Source organism: Guillardia theta, assembly GCF_000315625.1.
Source record: "Guillardia theta CCMP2712 unplaced genomic scaffold GUITHscaffold_1, whole genome shotgun sequence".
NCBI lineage: Eukaryota > Cryptophyceae > Pyrenomonadales > Geminigeraceae > Guillardia > Guillardia theta.
The window spans coordinates 1,311,665-1,328,244 of record NW_005434673.1 but is presented as its reverse complement, the minus strand read 5'-3'; the positions used below and the strand labels follow the sequence as shown (position 1 = coordinate 1,328,244).

The following is a 16,580-nucleotide window of genomic DNA, read 5'->3' as shown; positions in this document are numbered from 1 at the left end:
TCAAGCTCATGGTTTATTATCGATTTAGGATTGAACTTGATCCCATCTGCATATACACTCCGCCATGCATGCGGATATGGGAGGTCAGCTCTGAGGACATGGCAGTTGCAAATGTCGACGGATGGTGTTAATTGGACTACAATCCGATCGCATGACAATGATCAGGGCATGGTGGAACCTGGCTCGACATACACATGGGATTTGGATACACCAGAGACTTCACATGGTTGGAGGTATGTACGAATAATACAAACAGGGCGAAATGCTGGCGGGAAGAATTACCTATCACTTTCTGGATTTGAAATATATGGTACAGTTACCTCTGTTGCCCTTGATAGACCAGGAAAGCAGTTGATGGAAATCGAAGCATCCGCACGTCTGGAGGCAAGGCGACAAGTGCACAAATTTCAAGTTGGAACAAAAGTTGTAAGGGGATTCGATTGGAAATGGGGTAGCCAGGATGGAGGGCAGGGAGAAGTTGGAATTGTGCAAACAGAAATCAATGAAGGCTGGGTGGAAGTACGCTGGGAAAACGGTGAATCAAATAGGTATAGAATGGGAGCCCAGAACTGCTATGATTTGAAGTTGTTTGATGACTCCACCCCGAGCCCAGTCGATAGCGATGAAGAAGTAGATGACGACAGCGAAGTGAACCTCACACATTCAAGTGTACAATGCGACGGCTGTGTGAAGTTTCCCCTCGTTGGAAATCGCTTTCGATGTTCTGTTTGCAAGGATTATGATCTTTGCGAAGGTTGTTACTTGGATGATGTGCATGCAGAAGAGGGTCACACATTCTACGTGATTCGAAAACCTGGGGCCAAGCGGCGCATGCTTCCTTGTCGACAGATTTCACATTCTGAGAACACTTTCACAGATCGTTCTCACACTTGGGAATCACATGTGACGCTGAAGAGAGAATTTTCGTCACTCGAAGCTGCGTTTGATCCTCGCAGGAACCGTACTACAACCGAACAGCCGGTTACTCTGGAAATTGAAGATCCAGGGACAGTTCGAAACAACTCTACGCAGCAGGTGCGGAGCCCAGAAAAGTCCTCACGGCAACGACTTGCCCTTTTCATTTCGATGCCCTCTGATGCAAACAGTGTTCGTATTTCGTGCGATGCGGTCCATGTTGACCGTGCAGAATTGCTGGATTTAGAATCAACCATTTTTCGGGTTGTGCACAAGAAGTTTTATTCATCACAAAATCCAGCCTCATGTACCTCAACCAATAAGATATGGGATACGACATTCACTATCACATATCGCCTAGCGCGCGAATCTGATGATCCGCATGCAGGTGACAGCCTTCCATGGACGCCTGCATATGTCGCTGAACATCTCGGAAGTGATACCTTATCGAAAGGAGAGGTCGTATTATGCATGCAAGAACGTGCCACTTCTGATTGGCTCAAACTATGGAAACTGTCCGGGAACGTGAAGCAGGTGTCTAAACGGAATAATTGCTCAAAGATCATAGCAGCATACAATTCATTTTACGGAGATCCTGTCACAAAATCGTTGCCGTCCCGTTCAGCAAAAAGCAAAGATGACATTTCATCTGATGGAGACTCGTATTTGAGCAGGCAAGAAATGATGCTTGCTGAATTCATGTCGAGTCATGGCTTGAGTGATAAAGTTAATCGAATTTTACAATTCTTAAAGATAGTTAACGAGAGTCTGGAAGATTTGAACTCGATACATCAGGATATTGCGCAGGAATTGATTAATCAAAAGCTTTCCAATAAGTTGAAGCAACAGCTTTCGGATCCTCTGGCCATTACATCTGGGTCTATGCCGAAATGGTGTCACGAGGTCGTGACGAAGTATGCACCCGTATTTCCTTTTGAAATCAGGTTTCAATATTTCGCACATTGTTCCTTCGGTGTAGATCGAAGTGTTGCTGCGATTCAATCTGCGCAAGATAAATCACCAGAGCGGGTTAGTTTTGTGGTTCGATTTATTTGTTACTGAAATATTTTCATGCAGGTGCGCCAGCGAGCAAATGCTCGAACTCGTGAAGAGGACACATCTAGATCTCTTGGGCAATTAAAGCAGGAGAGAGTCGTTGTGAAAAGAGGTAGCCAAATCCTGGAATGGGCAATGAGTGTTATGAAAGTGCATGCTAAGCGAAAAGCTATCCTAGAGGTCACTTTCGCAGACGAGGAAGGGCATGGCTCAGGTGTAACCAACGAATTCTACTCCTTAGTTTCAGATGCCTTGCAACAGAGAGACCTTGGAATGTGGATTTGCGACGATCTGGACAATACATTGAAGAAGAATCGCAATAGTAGTTTTGAAACTTTTGATACAGAAATCGCGTTGTCTCCTATGAAGAAGGCCAAGGCAAAGACAGATGGTGACCTGGAGATCGCTTTCGAGGTCAACAGGTATGTACATCGTGACTGCGGACTATTCCCAGCTCCACTTCCGCCAAACGCCCCTAATAAGGATGCAATCTTGGAGAAATTTCGTTTTCTTGGAACATTCTTGGCAAAAGCCTTGCTTGATAATAGGTTGATCAGTCTACCGTTAGCGTATCCTCTCTTCAAGATCCTGTGCCATTACCCACTGAATGCATCTGATCTTGCCTTCATCGACCCAGAAAAGGCGAGACATCTCGCACAGCTACATGAAGTTGCAGTTGTCAAGAAATCAGCAGATCTCGAAGAAGATCCACACAGGAAACAAGAAATGCTACAAAGCCTGCCGGACGTTGAAGTTTATTGTCTCACAATGCAGTATGCCCCGTCATCGACCATTCACGGCTTCAGATCCTACGACTTGATTCCTGATGGCGGTAGCGTCACAGTAGACATTGACAACGTGCATGAATATGTCGAACGTATGTACAATTTCATGCTCGATGAAGGCATCTGCGAGCAGATCGAGGCCATCCGTAAAGGGATTTCAGAAGTATTCCCAGAGTCTCACCTCAAGGCTTTCACGCCTTCTGAGCTTCGCAGCATGCTGTCTGGAGAGTCCAACGTGTCATGGAGCAAGAATGATCTGCTGGAGCATCTAGAACCACGAAACGGCTACGACATTGAAAGCTCCACCTTTCAGCATCTAGTTCACGTCTTGTGTGATCTCGACGAGCGGGAAAGGAAAGATTTTCTGCGGTTTGTGACTGGAGTCAGGGTTCTGCCACCGGGAGGCCTCAAGAACTTGGACCCGAAGCTCACCGTAGTCAGGAAGCATTGCGAGAATGACCCTGATGATCACTTTCCTTCAGCCAACACCTGCTTCCATTTCCTCAAGCTCCCTGAGTACTCGTCGACAGAAATACTCGCGTGCCGGCTCAAGACAGCTCTGCAGCATGGCATGGATGGTTTCTACTTCAATTAGAAGACCAAGAAACTCTCGCATGTTGTTTGTTTACATGCAGCGTTTATTGACTTCTCAGTAAAATAGTTTGTATTGCACATGAGCCTCACGCTGAGGCGCTGGGAGATTGAGAGGAGCAGAACACTGAGCTCCTTCACTCTCAAGATGAGAATGCCTTCCTCATGGCTCTCGGAACGGATCGCAACTTGACTGACAAGACTCTGACAGCGTTCCTGTCAAGCGATCTTGTCAGGCATGCGGTGATAGCCAGCGCTCCTCCCACGGCTGTGTTCCACCCGAAGCTCTCCCCGATGAACATGGACCCGAACGCTGCAGCCCACAGCGGCTCGGTAGAGAACATGAGAGCTGTCTCAGAGCTCGAGAGTTTCCCCACCACGACTGTCTCCATCCCCAACACAAAAGCTGACGACATGATCCCCATCCACAAGAGCGCCAGGCACTCCTGCAAGGACGGGAGAACAGCGCCTACGTCCTGTGCAAGGCTTTGCCCCACCTGATGCGCTCCCAGCTGTTTCGCCGCGTCTGTGAGCATTGGGGCTGCTGTTGCCGGGTCGACGGCATGCAGCAAGTCCCAGTGCCCGACGGCAGCGACTGCGCAGCTCATGACAGCAGTGACGAGCGTTTGGATCGAAGTGATCTCCAGCGCCTGGGAGGGATTCTCATGCACCGTCCGCTCTGTCTTGAACAAATACAAGCCGAAAAGAAAAGGTTGCAGGATCCCCCAGAAGTCTGCTCCTGTCGGCAGAGAGCCTCCGCCCAGCTCCAAGCAAGCAGCTCCACAAACGGCAAGAAACGCAGCAGCCCATGCCCTCCTCTCCAGCCTGATGCCTGTCGTGGCCTCGAGGAAGGGACAGATGACGGTCGTCATGGAGGCGAAGAAGGCTGCAACGCCGGAGTCAGTTCCTCCGGTCAGACTGACCGACTGCACGAAGTATCCGCCAGCAAGCCATGCGCCAGTCTCAATCGATGGAACGATGATTTCTTTCTTGGCGCGGAACAGCCAGGGACTCAAAACTGCAGCAGCGATGATGAAGCGGACAGCAAGGATGGAAGAGCCGTCGAAGAAACCACCGTCAAGCACCTTGATCGCTCCAAAGTTGATGCCCGAGAGAGCGACTATAAAGAGCAGCCAAGCTCGTGCCGTTCCCACGTCAAGAGAAGTCGAGAAGTCTTCAACCATCTTCGCTAGAGTCTCAGGGATCGACTCCTCCTTTTTCTTGGTCTTGCCCGTTGATCCCCGCGCCTGCTCAGAAACTTGAGGGAGGAAGGAGAGTGGAGTGTAGAGGTCTCGGCCGATGGCTCTACTCCTCATCTTCCTTCGATCCAACAAGGATCGTTGCTCCTCCTTCCTCTGCATCTTCAACGAGCAAACGCTGTCACCTCTTTGCCTCAAGCACGGCAGTCCCAGTGTAGACTGTGGGACATGAAATGCTGAGGCCGTCGACACCAGAGTGAAAGACAACAAGACCCAAGAGGTGGTCGGCATGACTTCTGCGACAACAGGTCAAGAGAAATCTACATGCAGAGATCGTCAGATGGAACATTCACAGAGAAGGCACATTCACTTCTACGTCTTTGCCGCGTAACATACACACTGAGGTCAATGCGATCGAACTTTTCAACTACAATCTACTTCCCCTTTGCTTCCCCTTTCATGGTCCTATGGCTTGATTCTTACAAATCGTCTCTTCGCATAGTTCGGTGTCCTGCAATCATTGTATTCCTCTCATGGATCGCCACAGTGCAGCCTTGCTCCCGCGAACACAGGTGCTGGGTCGATCTACGATTTTTTTCAATGCTCCTTCCTTACTCATCATCTTTCTTCTGTCCTAATCAGATCGTACGAATATCTTCCATAATTTCGCAAACGATTTTGATGCCATCGAGCATCTTTTCGTGTTTCCATGATCATGGCACCAACTTGCATCTCTGGTGATTACGAACACAAACACGACAGAAACAGGGCAGACAAGATCCCTTGCACGATCGCATATCATTCCTCGCCTGATTTCCTTCCTGTATCCTCCTCCTCCACGTTCTCCTCCTCCTCTCCATCCTCCTCCTCCTCCACAGACAACATAGCGACTCCTTCGCCATGTCCCAGCCCCTCCATTCCCACGGTTCCACCCCACCCCCACACTGTTGTATCCCCCACCCCTCCTACACCAGTACCCACATCATAGGTCAATCACATGTGAATCTCAAATGTACCCCTCCTTTATGACCCTACCCCTCAGATATACCTTGACATCCTATCATACCCGTCATTTCACAACAATTAGCTATCTACACCCCATTATTCAGTTCATTTTACCCCCTTTATTCACAGAATATCATAACCCTTGATGGATATACCCACCATCAAAATTTAATACCCACCCAAAATCTTGATAGTACCTGGCCCTTCACACCCACCCCTTCCATACATACCCCACCCACACATCTATTGATGACCCCACCCGCTTCCTCCAAACAAAAAAGCTTTGTAGTTGTGACCCAACTACCCACCCCTCACTCGATACCCACCCCTACCCCACAATGAACACCCCACCCTGCATCTCCAATTCGCACTGTATATTCCAGGAGGGTTTACAGATATGGTCACCCCTACCCACCCAGACAATCAGTCCCTGAGGGTACCACCCACCTGATAAAACCAAAATTCTGTTATGGTTTTCCTGGGTACCTCGATGTACCCCACCCTTCCAGTTTCAGAATTGTTTGTTCATTTACCACCCCTGCTACACCCATGGTGCTTCTGACTACCCCACCCCCCGTAAAAGAGTACCCACCCCGTCAAGAACCAGTGAACTCCTTGCCCTGCATTCCCTCCCATCTTCCTTGAAAACGAACATGGTCTAAAAATAAGGGTAGGGGTATATACCACTACCCTGATTTCGTAAAAGATTATAGAAGAATAAGAATAGGTAGGGTAATGACCCCACCCATACATCATCACCATAGCGTGATCTCCCCCCACGTGAGACACCCTCACCGTTCGGTGTACCCCGAACACCCATCGACCACCCCCTAAATTCATGTTAAAACCACCCGTGTATATCCCCTTAGATGCCGGCAGGTGCAACCGTGACGCCGGGCGCCGCTGCCTCAAGACGATGAGAAGTCACGTTACCTTATGGGCCGGGCCCCGGGCCGCCGGGCCGCCGGGCCCCGGGCCGGGCACGGTCCCGGCACCCCGGGTGACCGAACTCACCCGGCGGCCCCCGGGCCCGGGCCGCTAGGCGGACTCTCCTGGCAACATCCGCCTCCTGCTCCTTCAAGCTTCCTGCCAGGCTCCACAGTCGTTGCTGCGCTGCTTCTTCCTTGGCTCTGCTTCCTCCCTCCTGCTCCTGCTCCTGCTCCTGCTCCTGCTCCTGCTCCTGATCCTGCTCCTGCTCCTGCTCCTCCTCCTCCTCCTCCTCGCCTCTCACCACCTTCACTTCCCGCACTCTTCCCCTGCCCATCCTGCTCCCATGATCCCCTGCTCTCCGCGTCCCTTCTCCATGGCTCTCAGGCTGCTCGTCTTGGCTTCGCTCCTTTACACGGAGGCAGCTGAACCCTGACGGTCAGCGTCGCTCGCGTCTCCTCCGATCCTCCGACGCGAGCGACACATCATCGTGACACAAAACTGTGAATCTCTTTCCCCGTCCTCCTCCATCTCCACCTCTCCCTCCTGTCGCTCCTCCTGTTTCTTCAGCCGTTTGAGGGGCGGGTATTCTTCTTCCTCGTCCTCACGAGAGGATTCTGACGGGGCATACGCGAGCCACTGGGACCCCCCCACACACACAAAGCTCACGGAGGAGGAGCTCAACAAAGAGTACGCGTGGGAGTCAGACGCAGAGGCCATGTCCTCCCGCAGGTTCATGATGGGCGATTACGTTCCCAGCGACAAGAACGAGGGCGAACTCATGCACGTGAGAGAGCTCAAAGGCGACTTGCCTCCTTGGTACAACCCCGCTCAGTTCTCAGTCTGGCACAAAAGGTGGCAAGAACACTGTCATTGTGCGTCCTCCTTGTATGTCGCTCTTCTCTCCAACATGGAGTTCCGTCCCCTCCCTGCAGTTTTTGCCTTCTTCTCCCCTCTTGCTTGCCCTGCTTGTCGCTGAATTCATCTTTTCTCTCCCCCCACCCCCCCTTCCCCCATCCCTCTTCCCTCTCTCCTCCATTTCTCCTCTCCTCCCCCTTCCTGCCTTTCCAGGTGGGTGAGGGAGCTGGAATATCAGCGTCTCCTGCACTACCGCGGGTATCAAAACAAGCAGAATGTGAATGAGCTGAGGCATCCGGGAATGTCGTTCGGGGAGAGAATCTCCTGCTTCTTCCAAAACTTCAACAACTTCTCAGCTCCTCCGTCGCTTGGCTTGCATGTGATCCTTCGTCGTTCTATGCTTCCTCTTGTGAAAGTTCAGCAGGGACCAATGTTAGTTTCAGCTGGGATGCGAAACATCTTCCCTCTCTTCCATGACCTGAACATCACAGTAGAGGACGACGAGGAGGAGCAGGTGCCTGTGCAGCATAAGCATGTGCCGGGGAAAGCGGAAGCGAAGCCGTTGATGCCTGATTTCGAGAACTTGAGAATTTCCGCAAAGATAAGCACCAATGTGTTCCTCAGCTGGACTTGGAGCTGGGATGCAGCCCGGCAGCAGCGGAATCTCTCAGCAGAGGAAGCAGAAGAGCTGATGACAAGCGTAAAGATGGTGGAGGTGAGGAGAGGGAAGGAAAGGAGGAGGGGACGGAAGGAAGTGATGCTCGGCTCAGGTTCGCATCGACGGGACGGAGAGAGGGGAATTCATGTGCGAGCAAGATTCCGGCTGGGGTACACCTAGAGGTCTGCAGGGGCTGTGGCTGGACTGCATGAAAGAAGGAAATCATACGGTTTGCCTACGTGTGTTCCGTGCTCCCCCACGTGGATACTCCAAGAATATGCGAGGAGCTTGGAGCTCGGCCATCAAGTTTCAGGTGATTCCCTTCTATCGGAATGTCTCGAGGGTCGAGGACGACAACTCTCCTTCTGCTCGCTCGCACTCGCAGAGCAGAGCAAAAATCGACAAGCGCAAGCTGCTGGTGTGGGAGCAGACCAAGGATGCGATATCGATGGCGGAAAAGGCTGAGATAATGCAAGGTGTGATGAAGGAACTGTCCCAGGAACTTTCACTGCCTCTCCCTGACGTCTCAGAGGATTTGGTGCTGGACGAGGAGCAGGAAGCTCTACTAAAGCTTCTGTCGAATCAGTCGGAGACTCTTCATCAATCATTCGTATCGCATGCAAGAGCGCTGGAGAGATCTCGGGTAACTTGTGTTGTTGCTTGTTTTGTTGTTGATGGGGCCATACAGAATTTTTCACAAGAACAAACTTACGATGTAATCTCTCACATCCTGTCTTGAAACCTCTCTCATCTCTGCCTTTGCAGGATCTCTCGAGCTTGTTCCTACGAGCTGACGATCTTGGGCATGCTTTGAGAGAGCAGTTGAATCAGAATAAGTGGCGACAGGAGGAACCGCCGCCTCCCGAAAATGTTCCCCTTAAACTTTATCTCGGACGAACCTCACGCTCCATACAGGTGACCGTCAGCTGGACTTCTCCTGGAGGCAACACGACTGCGTCCTCGGGAGACGGCCTTCAGCTCTTTGCGGTAGAGGAGGAGGAGCTGTGGCTCATAAGGGAGACCGACAAGGGCTTAGAGGAGATGAACGTGACCTTGGCGTCCTCCGACTTCACCTGGCAGAGGAAGCCTCGCTCGTGTGACTTCTACATGCGCAATGGCTTCTGCCTGAACGGCAAGACTTGCCGCTTCCTGCACTCCGGTCGACCAGCCCGATCCTCACTGCAGCGAGCCATGGCCTCCGTCCTCAACTCGTACCCAAACGAGTTTGAGGCGCTGAGGGGGGAGGACAGTGAGCTTGAGGAGGAGGACCTGGATCAGTTGATGCTGCTTCTCGGTCAGGACTACCCGGGATGGTATCTCACACGAGATCGTGTAGCAAAGCTCGTAAAAGATGTCTTGCCCTCGATCAGGAAGAAGAGGAGGAAGAGCTCGTGGGCAGGGATGACAACGAGGATGCGGCGAGGCAGAGACACGAGGGATCTGGGGGAAGCATCGAGTTCTCAAGCTGTGGATGAGGCGGAGAATACTGATGATTCCTTCTCACGATCCTCTCATCATTGGCCGTGAAAACCGAGATAAGACAAAAGACGCTTCGTGCCAAACAGCTTTTACTTAAACATGCATCGCCGCAGCATTGTTGAAACAATAATGCATCGACAACAAAGGTTCTGCAGCTTCAAATAGAAGATACGTCGAACAAGACATCACAAGTAGGCGAGATCCGTCAAGTTAGCGGAACATGGGATATAGTAGATTTGTGAATGACAGATTAGAACTGGTTGTTCCTCTGTGGAAAACCGCTGCAGGTGTCCTGAAACAAGCTTTCAACATTCATTTTTCTCCACATGCAGTCACTGACCGACATCGACTCCTTCTCGCCGTGAATGGTGGTGATCTTGTTGCACTCACGGTTTGTAAACCACGAGAACTTGTCGTTCCTATCACAAAGTCACATCACGAAGCAACGCGACAGAATCATCCATACCAGTCTTTCTTCTCCGAACTGTTTTCTTCGACCGCACGCAACTAGAACATATACAGTCAGAAACGCTCAAATGTTTGGAAGATAGTTTCGAAAACTCTTCGAATGGAGTTCAAAACCTTGCCTTTCATTCCTCAAACAGTCACAATTCAACTACTACACAACCACAAACACAGCTAACCCACTACATATCCCCCCACACCCCTCCCTACACACACATCTAAGTCTGTTCTCACTCGGAACTACAATTATTCTCAAGCTTTTCCTCGCCTTCCTCCTTTCCACCTCCTTTCAACGTTTCAGAGCAACCTTTCATCACACCCTTAGCCTCACAACAGGAGTTCGCCCGTCTCTCATGAAGCCCATATGCTCTTACTTCAATGACCATCTTCCCCTGAAAGCCAATAGCTTTCGCTATCCCCTTTGCATGTTCCTGACCTCATCCTCTACACTCCGCTGCCCTAGCCCAAAACATTATTCCACAGTGGAATATGACGCAATCAGCATAAAACTCTTTTTGTACCACCACCTTTCTATCATCGTCTTCCTTCCTCCCTCCCTCTACATTATCATCATCATCCTCATCCTCGCCATCGTCGCTGCCTCCACTTCCTCTGCTTCATCTCGCTTGTTACTCACCAGCGCGAACATTTTTGCTCCACCGAAATAGACCACAACCCCTACCCCCCAGGTTGTATCGAATCACCCTTCGCTGTTCACATTTCCTCCAGTACCCCTATCCTCTACACCCCTACCTCCTTTCTGATACTCGTTTGGTATGTCAAGTACCTAACAAATGACTACCACTACCCCCTCAATCCCTCCAACTTCCCATACGGAAGCCATCCTTTCTCAACCGTTTTGTAACGTTTATTTCCGGCCGTCACTGGGTGCCTGAGTAAAGAGGGTGACTCAGTACCGTACGGTGCCGCCCGGCCGCCCCGGCCGCCCGGGCCCGGCGGGCGGCCGGGCGGCACGGGCAGGGGTCGGACTGAGCCGGGCACGAGTCACCGGGCCGCGCCCGGGCCCCGGGGCGCCGGTGACCGGTCGCGGCGCCGGGCTGACTGAGTCCCGGCGGAGTCCGGAGTCCGGCCCGGCCCGGCTGCCAGGCTCCGGGCCCGGCCCTCGGACTCAAATTGAATACCGTCGGCGTAACTTAAGCCTGGCGTTTCCTGGCAGGCTAGCCTAGCCTGAGTTACTGAGCGGCCGGGCGGGCAGGCGGGGGCCCCGCGGGCCCGTTCAACTGAGCGTCACACTAAAGTAAAGTTGCCGTGATTCATAGCACGGCGCGTGCGCGGCCGCACCTTTGGCACTGGCAGTGGCGCTCGGCCCACCCGGGCGGGCCCGGCCCGGCGAGTCAAGCATGAATGCTGATTCCAAGTCTAGTACAGACGGACTCCGGGAGTCCCGGGCCGCCGGGCGGCCCGGCCGGGGCCGGGCGGCCAGGTCCGATCCCCGGCGGGGCGGCCGCCGAGCCTCGGAGCTCACAGGCTTGAAAAGTTGAAATACGGTCACTGAGCGGACTCCGGGAGTGTCAGCCGCGGCCGCGGCACTGAGGCCGGCCCGCCACCGGCCTTAATCATGACTCCGCACGGGCCGCGCCGCTCAGGGGCGCCGGGGTAAGGAGGGGTGATGGGACTGAACTCTACGGACCCGAGCTGCGGGAGTGTGGAGGGGGGGTCACCCATCTATCAGCATTGGACAAACGGGGGGTAGGGGGTCAGGGGGTCACTGGATCCGCCGGCGGCGGTCCGATCAGGGTTTGCAGGGTCCGAAGGTCTGACGCCAGGGTAGGGGTACTATAATCGTCTAGGGGATATCGAGCACAATGGGGTAGTTTTATGGGGTAGGGTGATAAAATTCGGGGATTGGAGTAGATATTGATAGGGTACTTTAACAGTCAATGTACCCCTTCAATGAAAGATTGAGGGGGTATGCTTGTTGAAGGGTAGGGTCCAATGCAATCGGGGTCACAGGGATAATACGGCTGGTGGGAGGCCGCACGTGCGGTGAGGGGGTTAAAAGAGGGAGCGGAAAGAGGAAAAGGGAAAACCAGCTCAGTACCGACCGAAGCAGCGACGATGGGAAAGAACAAGAGAGAAAGCAAGAAGAAGGAGGAGTCAGAGGAGGAAGAGGAGGAAGAACAAGAAGAGGAGGAGGAAGAGGAGGAAGAGGAGGAGGAAGAGGAGGAAGAGGAGGAGGAGAAGCCTCAAAAGGGCAAGGGTAAGAAGGACTCGAAGCCCCCCCCAAAGAAGAAATCTAAGAAGGAGGAAGAGGAGGAGGAAGAGGAGGAGGAGGAGGAGGAGGAGGAGGAGGAGAAACCGAAGGGCAAGAAAAAGGGATCGGCCAAGTCCAGCTCAGGCTTTGAAGACGAGGAACTCGATTGCAAGGATTGCGGAAACAAATTCATCTTCAGCGCTGGAGAACAAGAATTCTATCAGTCAAAAGGCTTCGACAACAAACCCATGAGGTGCGAGGAATGCAAGAAAGCCAAGAAAGCTCGTTTCAATGACGGCGGCGATCGCGGTGGCGGACGTGGTGGCGGACGCGGAGGAAGGGGCCGTGGCGGCGGGGGCCGTGGTGGCGGCGGTAGAGGAGGGCGCGGCGGCGGCGGCGGCGGCGGAGGAGGCGGCGGCGTTTGCTATGCCTGGCAGAAGGGAGAATGCACTCGTGGCGATTCTTGCCGCTTCTCTCACTCCTAGAGCCTGAGGGATCGAAGGAGCAAATGTTGCAGAATCCTTGTGCTAATGGTGCACGTGCAATTTTGAGAAGTTTGTTCGCTGAATCATAGATTAGCTTGTAGAACAATTTTCCCATTTTCTTTTGTAACAATTTGCCATATGAATAAATTCAAGAAATGCAAGATAGAGGTGTTCGCCTATGTGTACACTCATGTTCTCCCTGCTTGCACAACATCTTCGATTTCGTTCTGTAATTCTTCTGATACCTGTAAGCAAATGAGAAAACTCTTGATAGTCAATCTTGAATTGTTCGGATTACCGCCGTGCACACAAGCGCTAATTGCTGTAGCGTTTTGTTCGATTCCAAACATGTTAACAGCGCCTGTGCTCCTGTGTCTTGTATGTTCTCACATTCTCCAAGCCAAAGATTTCTACAATACCAGTGAGATGCAAATGAAGCCATCTTTACATCCTGACCTTAGAGTACAGTTTTGCTTTAGGGACTCAGCAATTGCTTTTGCCCCCTCATCCCCGATACCAGTTCCCCACAGACTCAGATCTGACGTAAATTGAGTAGAGGTTGAGACGATCAGAGTGTAACTACCTTCAAGGGTCTTGTTCTCCGCCAACCCTTTCGCTAAGCTCTTGGCCCCTTCATCTGAAATGGAAGGGTTTCCATCCAAACTCAGACTGCGCAAGCACTGCCATTGATCTGATTGGAGCATCTTTGCGATTTTGCTGACAACATGATCGTCAAGCTCGCATCGAGCTAATGTGATGCTTTGTATGGATCCTTTAGCCAAACATCTTTCGATACGAAAAATCTCAAGAAAATCACACAATTCCATGATATACCTGTCCAGCTTATCCAAAGCATCCTCATCGACCTTGAAATGAGATGAGACATCGTTCGAGATTGCCACGTCATTAGATTACCTTGATGCCTGTGATTTGAATGGATTTTTCTTTTCCGATCGCTTCCAAGATCTCGTTAATGCTCGCACAAGGGTTTGAAGCATGATCGAAGTTGAAGAAGTTGTGTGATTGTGATAGTTCATCTGTATCATCCAAGCCCAAACAGCTATCTTCGGACAAGTTTGGCACGCTGAACTTTCTTGTCCGTTCAAGGTCTTCATTCACAAGCGATGTCACCGACAACACCCGTTGTCGCACACGTTCTTCTCTTTCGAAAGGTTCGGCCACAAAGGAAGGAGACGCCTTGGCAACCAACGTCAGTTCCTTTCTAAAGGAGCACTTTCCTTTACATGGCTGTCATCGTCGTCTTGGTATTTTCTTTCTGGGGTCGACGCTTTCGACCTGGAAACCCGCACTCACCATTCAGATCACACCAGAAGAGCTCTACCTGTCTGGGCTCGACATGACATTTACACCTTCAGCAAGATCGTCAACTTGTCTTTGGGCTTGTTGCAGTTTAGTGCCATGAACAATCAAAGCCGATGTTACATCCCTCCCCTCTTCTTCTCGCTCTTCCATCACATCCACCATCTTCGTCCCTCCGCACCCCATTGCAACGGTGTTCGGTTAACACCACCCCTACCCCCATCATTTACATCGCAGTACCATCTACCCCCTAAATATCGTCTTTCTACCCCACCTTTGCAGTCTTTTGATACACGGACCTGTATTGACCACCCATCCCGAGGCGTGTAATTTTGATTTCGAAATGGCGCGGGCAATGCTAGCGTCGATGGCAGGGATGGCGAGCGCGGCAACCTTTGCGCATGCGTTCATGCAGATTCGGTGAGGATGGAGATAGTTATATGAGATTCCACAATTCCTGCTTCATCCCGTACTTCTCTCCCACCATGTTGTATGATGATACATGATATATCATCTATGATGTACCCCCGCTCACTTGTGCACCGCTGCCATGTGTTCGCCATCACTCTCAAGCTCCCAGACGTGGATGGTTGAGACTTTCGATCTTTCATCGACATTCGGCTTATAGAATCATCAAGATCTTTCGGAAAATTCACACTTTATCTAGAAGCCAAAATATCTTTTCTATCAACACTACACGTATCACTTACCAACATCATACTTCTTATCTACCAACATCACGCAGACTCTCGAGTATGCTATCGATCTGCTTCACTAACTCGTTTTATCTGTGACCGCAGGGGAGCAGAGTCAAGACTGCAAATCCTCGAGGAGACTCTAGTGCAAGAGCGATGTCGTTTTCAGAATCTTTCCTCCGTGCAGAAGAGATTGGTTGAGAACATAGAAACCATTCTACGCGACAATGACATGGAGGAGGAGCTCTTGGACATTAAGAAGGTTATCTCGACTATAGATGGATTACAGGGAGACCAGGCTGGGTTGTTAGAGTGTCACGATTCGCAGAATGGAAACACGGAAGTTGAAAGTGATTCGACTAGATCTACAATCAGGAGTAAAGGTTGCCGTCCTCGTGATCTTGTGTTTGAGATTAGCGACAAGATGCTTGCCTTCATCGAAGCTCGTGCTGACATGAAAGAATATGACAAGAGCGTCATCTTGGATGATATTGCAAGATTGAAAACGCTCTTCACTCAGAACTATGTGAAGCAGTCGACGATAAGGTACATAACTTGTTGTTTGTAACCAATCTCACCGAGCTTGAAGGTCATTCGAGCTCATCTCAAGGTGCCAACGTTCGGTTCACACAATGGATGCTTTCTTTGGGGAGAAGAGTGAGATGAAGGACAAGCTGAATGAGTTGGGGACTGCTTTGAGGGAGAAGACTCGGAGGCTAGAGGAGCTCGAGCATCAGCTAGCACTGCAAGAAAGTAGAGTGAGAGAGCTACAGACAAGAAACGAAAACCTGAGCGACGAACTTGAGCAGACTTTGCAAGACAAGACGATGCTCCTGTCTCAAGTCAGCCTCATCTCGTCTCAGAAGAAGTCACTCCTGCGTGACAAGTCCATCATGGAAGATTTGTGCGAGCAACGTGCAAGAAGCGAAAAAGAAACAAGAATGATGATCATTACACTGGAGGAGGAGCTAGCCAACATGACGGCAGCGTACGCGGGGCTGGAGGAAGGGAAGGGAAGGGAGGAGGAGGAGGCGAGGAGGAGGATCGAGGAGCTGGAGGAGGAGCTAGCCAACATGACGGCAGCGTACGCGGGGCTGGAGGAAGGGAAGGGAAGGGAGGAGGAGGAGGCGAGGAGGAGGATCGAGGAGCTGGAGGAGGAGCTAGCCAACATGACGGCAGCGTACGCGGGGCTGGAGGAAGGGAAGGGAAGGGAGGAGGAGGAGGCGAGGAGGAGGATCGAGGAGCTGGAGGAGGAGCTAGCCAACATGACGGCAGCGTACGCGGGGCTGGAGGAAGGGAAGGGAAGGGAGGAGGAGGAGGCGAGGAGGAGGATCGAGGGGCTGGAGGAGGAGCTGGAAGCTTCTGTGGCTGTCAATCGACAGCTGGAAATTCAAATCTCATTTTCCCTTGGAGATTTTCAGAGGCTACAGGAGGAGCAGGAGCAGGCGAAAGAGAAGGTGAAGGAGCTGGAATCAGCACTGGAGGAGGCGAAAGAGGACAACCGAAGGCTCCATGAGGCTGAGGGAAGTATGAAGGAAGAGATTGCAGCCAAGACCTCAGAAGCAAAACAGCTTTTAGAGCTCGTGGATGAAGTGAGTTCATCCCTCGCCCTCTCCCTCTCCCCTCTCCCTCTCCCCTCTCCCTCTCCCCTCTCCCTCTCCCCTCTCCCCTCTCCCCTCTCCCTCTCCCTCTCCCCTCTCCCTGCTCCCTGCTCCCCTCCTCCTCCCTTCGCTCGCTTCTCATTCTCATATCTCTCTTCTCCTCTCACTTGCGTCTCAGCTGCAGCAGGAGAAAGAGGTCCTCGTCGCTGAGGTGGAGCGACTTGACCAGGAGTACAGCAAAGCGATGCTGGATGCAGATCACGTGAGAGAAGCAGGAGAAGCGGAGGAGAACATGAGCAGGAGCATTGGGCTCTGAGCTGTTTCGT

The 16,580-nt window shown here is 51.8% G+C and overlaps 7 protein-coding genes across 7 annotated transcripts; 4 read left to right on the top strand and 3 right to left on the bottom strand.

Moving 5' to 3' along the window:
* Positions 1–64: 64 nt before the first annotated feature.
* On the top strand, positions 65–3,427 carry GUITHDRAFT_160487 (hypothetical protein; the record flags this gene model as incomplete). Its single annotated transcript, XM_005842453.1, has 7 exons — positions 65–83; positions 166–233; positions 339–396; positions 782–1,035; positions 1,304–1,374; positions 1,590–1,944; positions 1,993–3,427. 7 exons carry the CDS (start codon positions 65–67, stop codon positions 3,349–3,351), a joined length of 2,184 nt encoding a protein of 727 aa, XP_005842510.1. The 3' UTR covers positions 3,352–3,427.
* A 63-nt stretch (positions 3,428–3,490) lies between these two features.
* GUITHDRAFT_83788 (hypothetical protein) lies at positions 3,491–4,844 on the bottom strand (the record flags this gene model as incomplete). Its single annotated transcript, XM_005842452.1, has 2 exons — positions 3,908–4,844; positions 3,491–3,823 (listed from the first exon to the last, which is right to left on the bottom strand). Exons 1-2 carry the CDS (start codon positions 4,835–4,837, stop codon positions 3,491–3,493), a joined length of 1,263 nt encoding a protein of 420 aa, XP_005842509.1. The 5' UTR covers positions 4,838–4,844.
* A 2,352-nt stretch (positions 4,845–7,196) lies between these two features.
* Positions 7,197–9,521, top strand: GUITHDRAFT_131702 (hypothetical protein; the record flags this gene model as incomplete). The annotated part of the gene is made up of 5 exons (XM_005842451.1): positions 7,197–7,333; positions 7,550–8,051; positions 8,107–8,637; positions 8,760–8,864; positions 8,910–9,521. The coding sequence occupies 5 exons, from the start codon at positions 7,197–7,199 to the stop codon at positions 9,519–9,521; spliced, it is 1,887 nt and encodes a 628-aa protein (XP_005842508.1).
* Positions 9,522–9,547: 26 nt separating this feature from the next.
* On the bottom strand, positions 9,548–10,599 carry GUITHDRAFT_149815 (hypothetical protein). The gene is made up of 4 exons (XM_005842450.1): positions 10,576–10,599; positions 9,940–9,980; positions 9,814–9,892; positions 9,548–9,765 (listed from the first exon to the last, which is right to left on the bottom strand). The coding sequence occupies exons 1-4, from the start codon at positions 10,585–10,587 to the stop codon at positions 9,724–9,726; spliced, it is 174 nt and encodes a 57-aa protein (XP_005842507.1). The 5' UTR covers positions 10,588–10,599; the 3' UTR covers positions 9,548–9,723.
* A 1,418-nt stretch (positions 10,600–12,017) lies between these two features.
* GUITHDRAFT_159092 (hypothetical protein) lies at positions 12,018–12,797 on the top strand (the record flags this gene model as incomplete). The annotated part of the gene is made up of 1 exon (XM_005842449.1): positions 12,018–12,797. One exon carries the CDS (start codon positions 12,018–12,020, stop codon positions 12,636–12,638), a length of 621 nt encoding a protein of 206 aa, XP_005842506.1. The 3' UTR covers positions 12,639–12,797.
* Positions 12,798–12,826: 29 nt separating this feature from the next.
* Positions 12,827–14,057, bottom strand: GUITHDRAFT_160484 (hypothetical protein; the record flags this gene model as incomplete). Its single annotated transcript, XM_005842448.1, has 8 exons — positions 13,981–14,057; positions 13,883–13,934; positions 13,554–13,835; positions 13,473–13,504; positions 13,222–13,424; positions 13,095–13,176; positions 12,937–13,048; positions 12,827–12,883 (listed from the first exon to the last, which is right to left on the bottom strand). Exons 1-8 carry the CDS (start codon positions 13,995–13,997, stop codon positions 12,827–12,829), a joined length of 837 nt encoding a protein of 278 aa, XP_005842505.1. The 5' UTR covers positions 13,998–14,057.
* Positions 14,058–14,313: 256 nt separating this feature from the next.
* On the top strand, positions 14,314–16,570 carry GUITHDRAFT_99301 (hypothetical protein; the record flags this gene model as incomplete). Its single annotated transcript, XM_005842447.1, has 4 exons — positions 14,314–14,378; positions 14,759–15,199; positions 15,243–16,245; positions 16,433–16,570. 4 exons carry the CDS (start codon positions 14,314–14,316, stop codon positions 16,568–16,570), a joined length of 1,647 nt encoding a protein of 548 aa, XP_005842504.1.
* Positions 16,571–16,580: the final 10 nt, after the last annotated feature.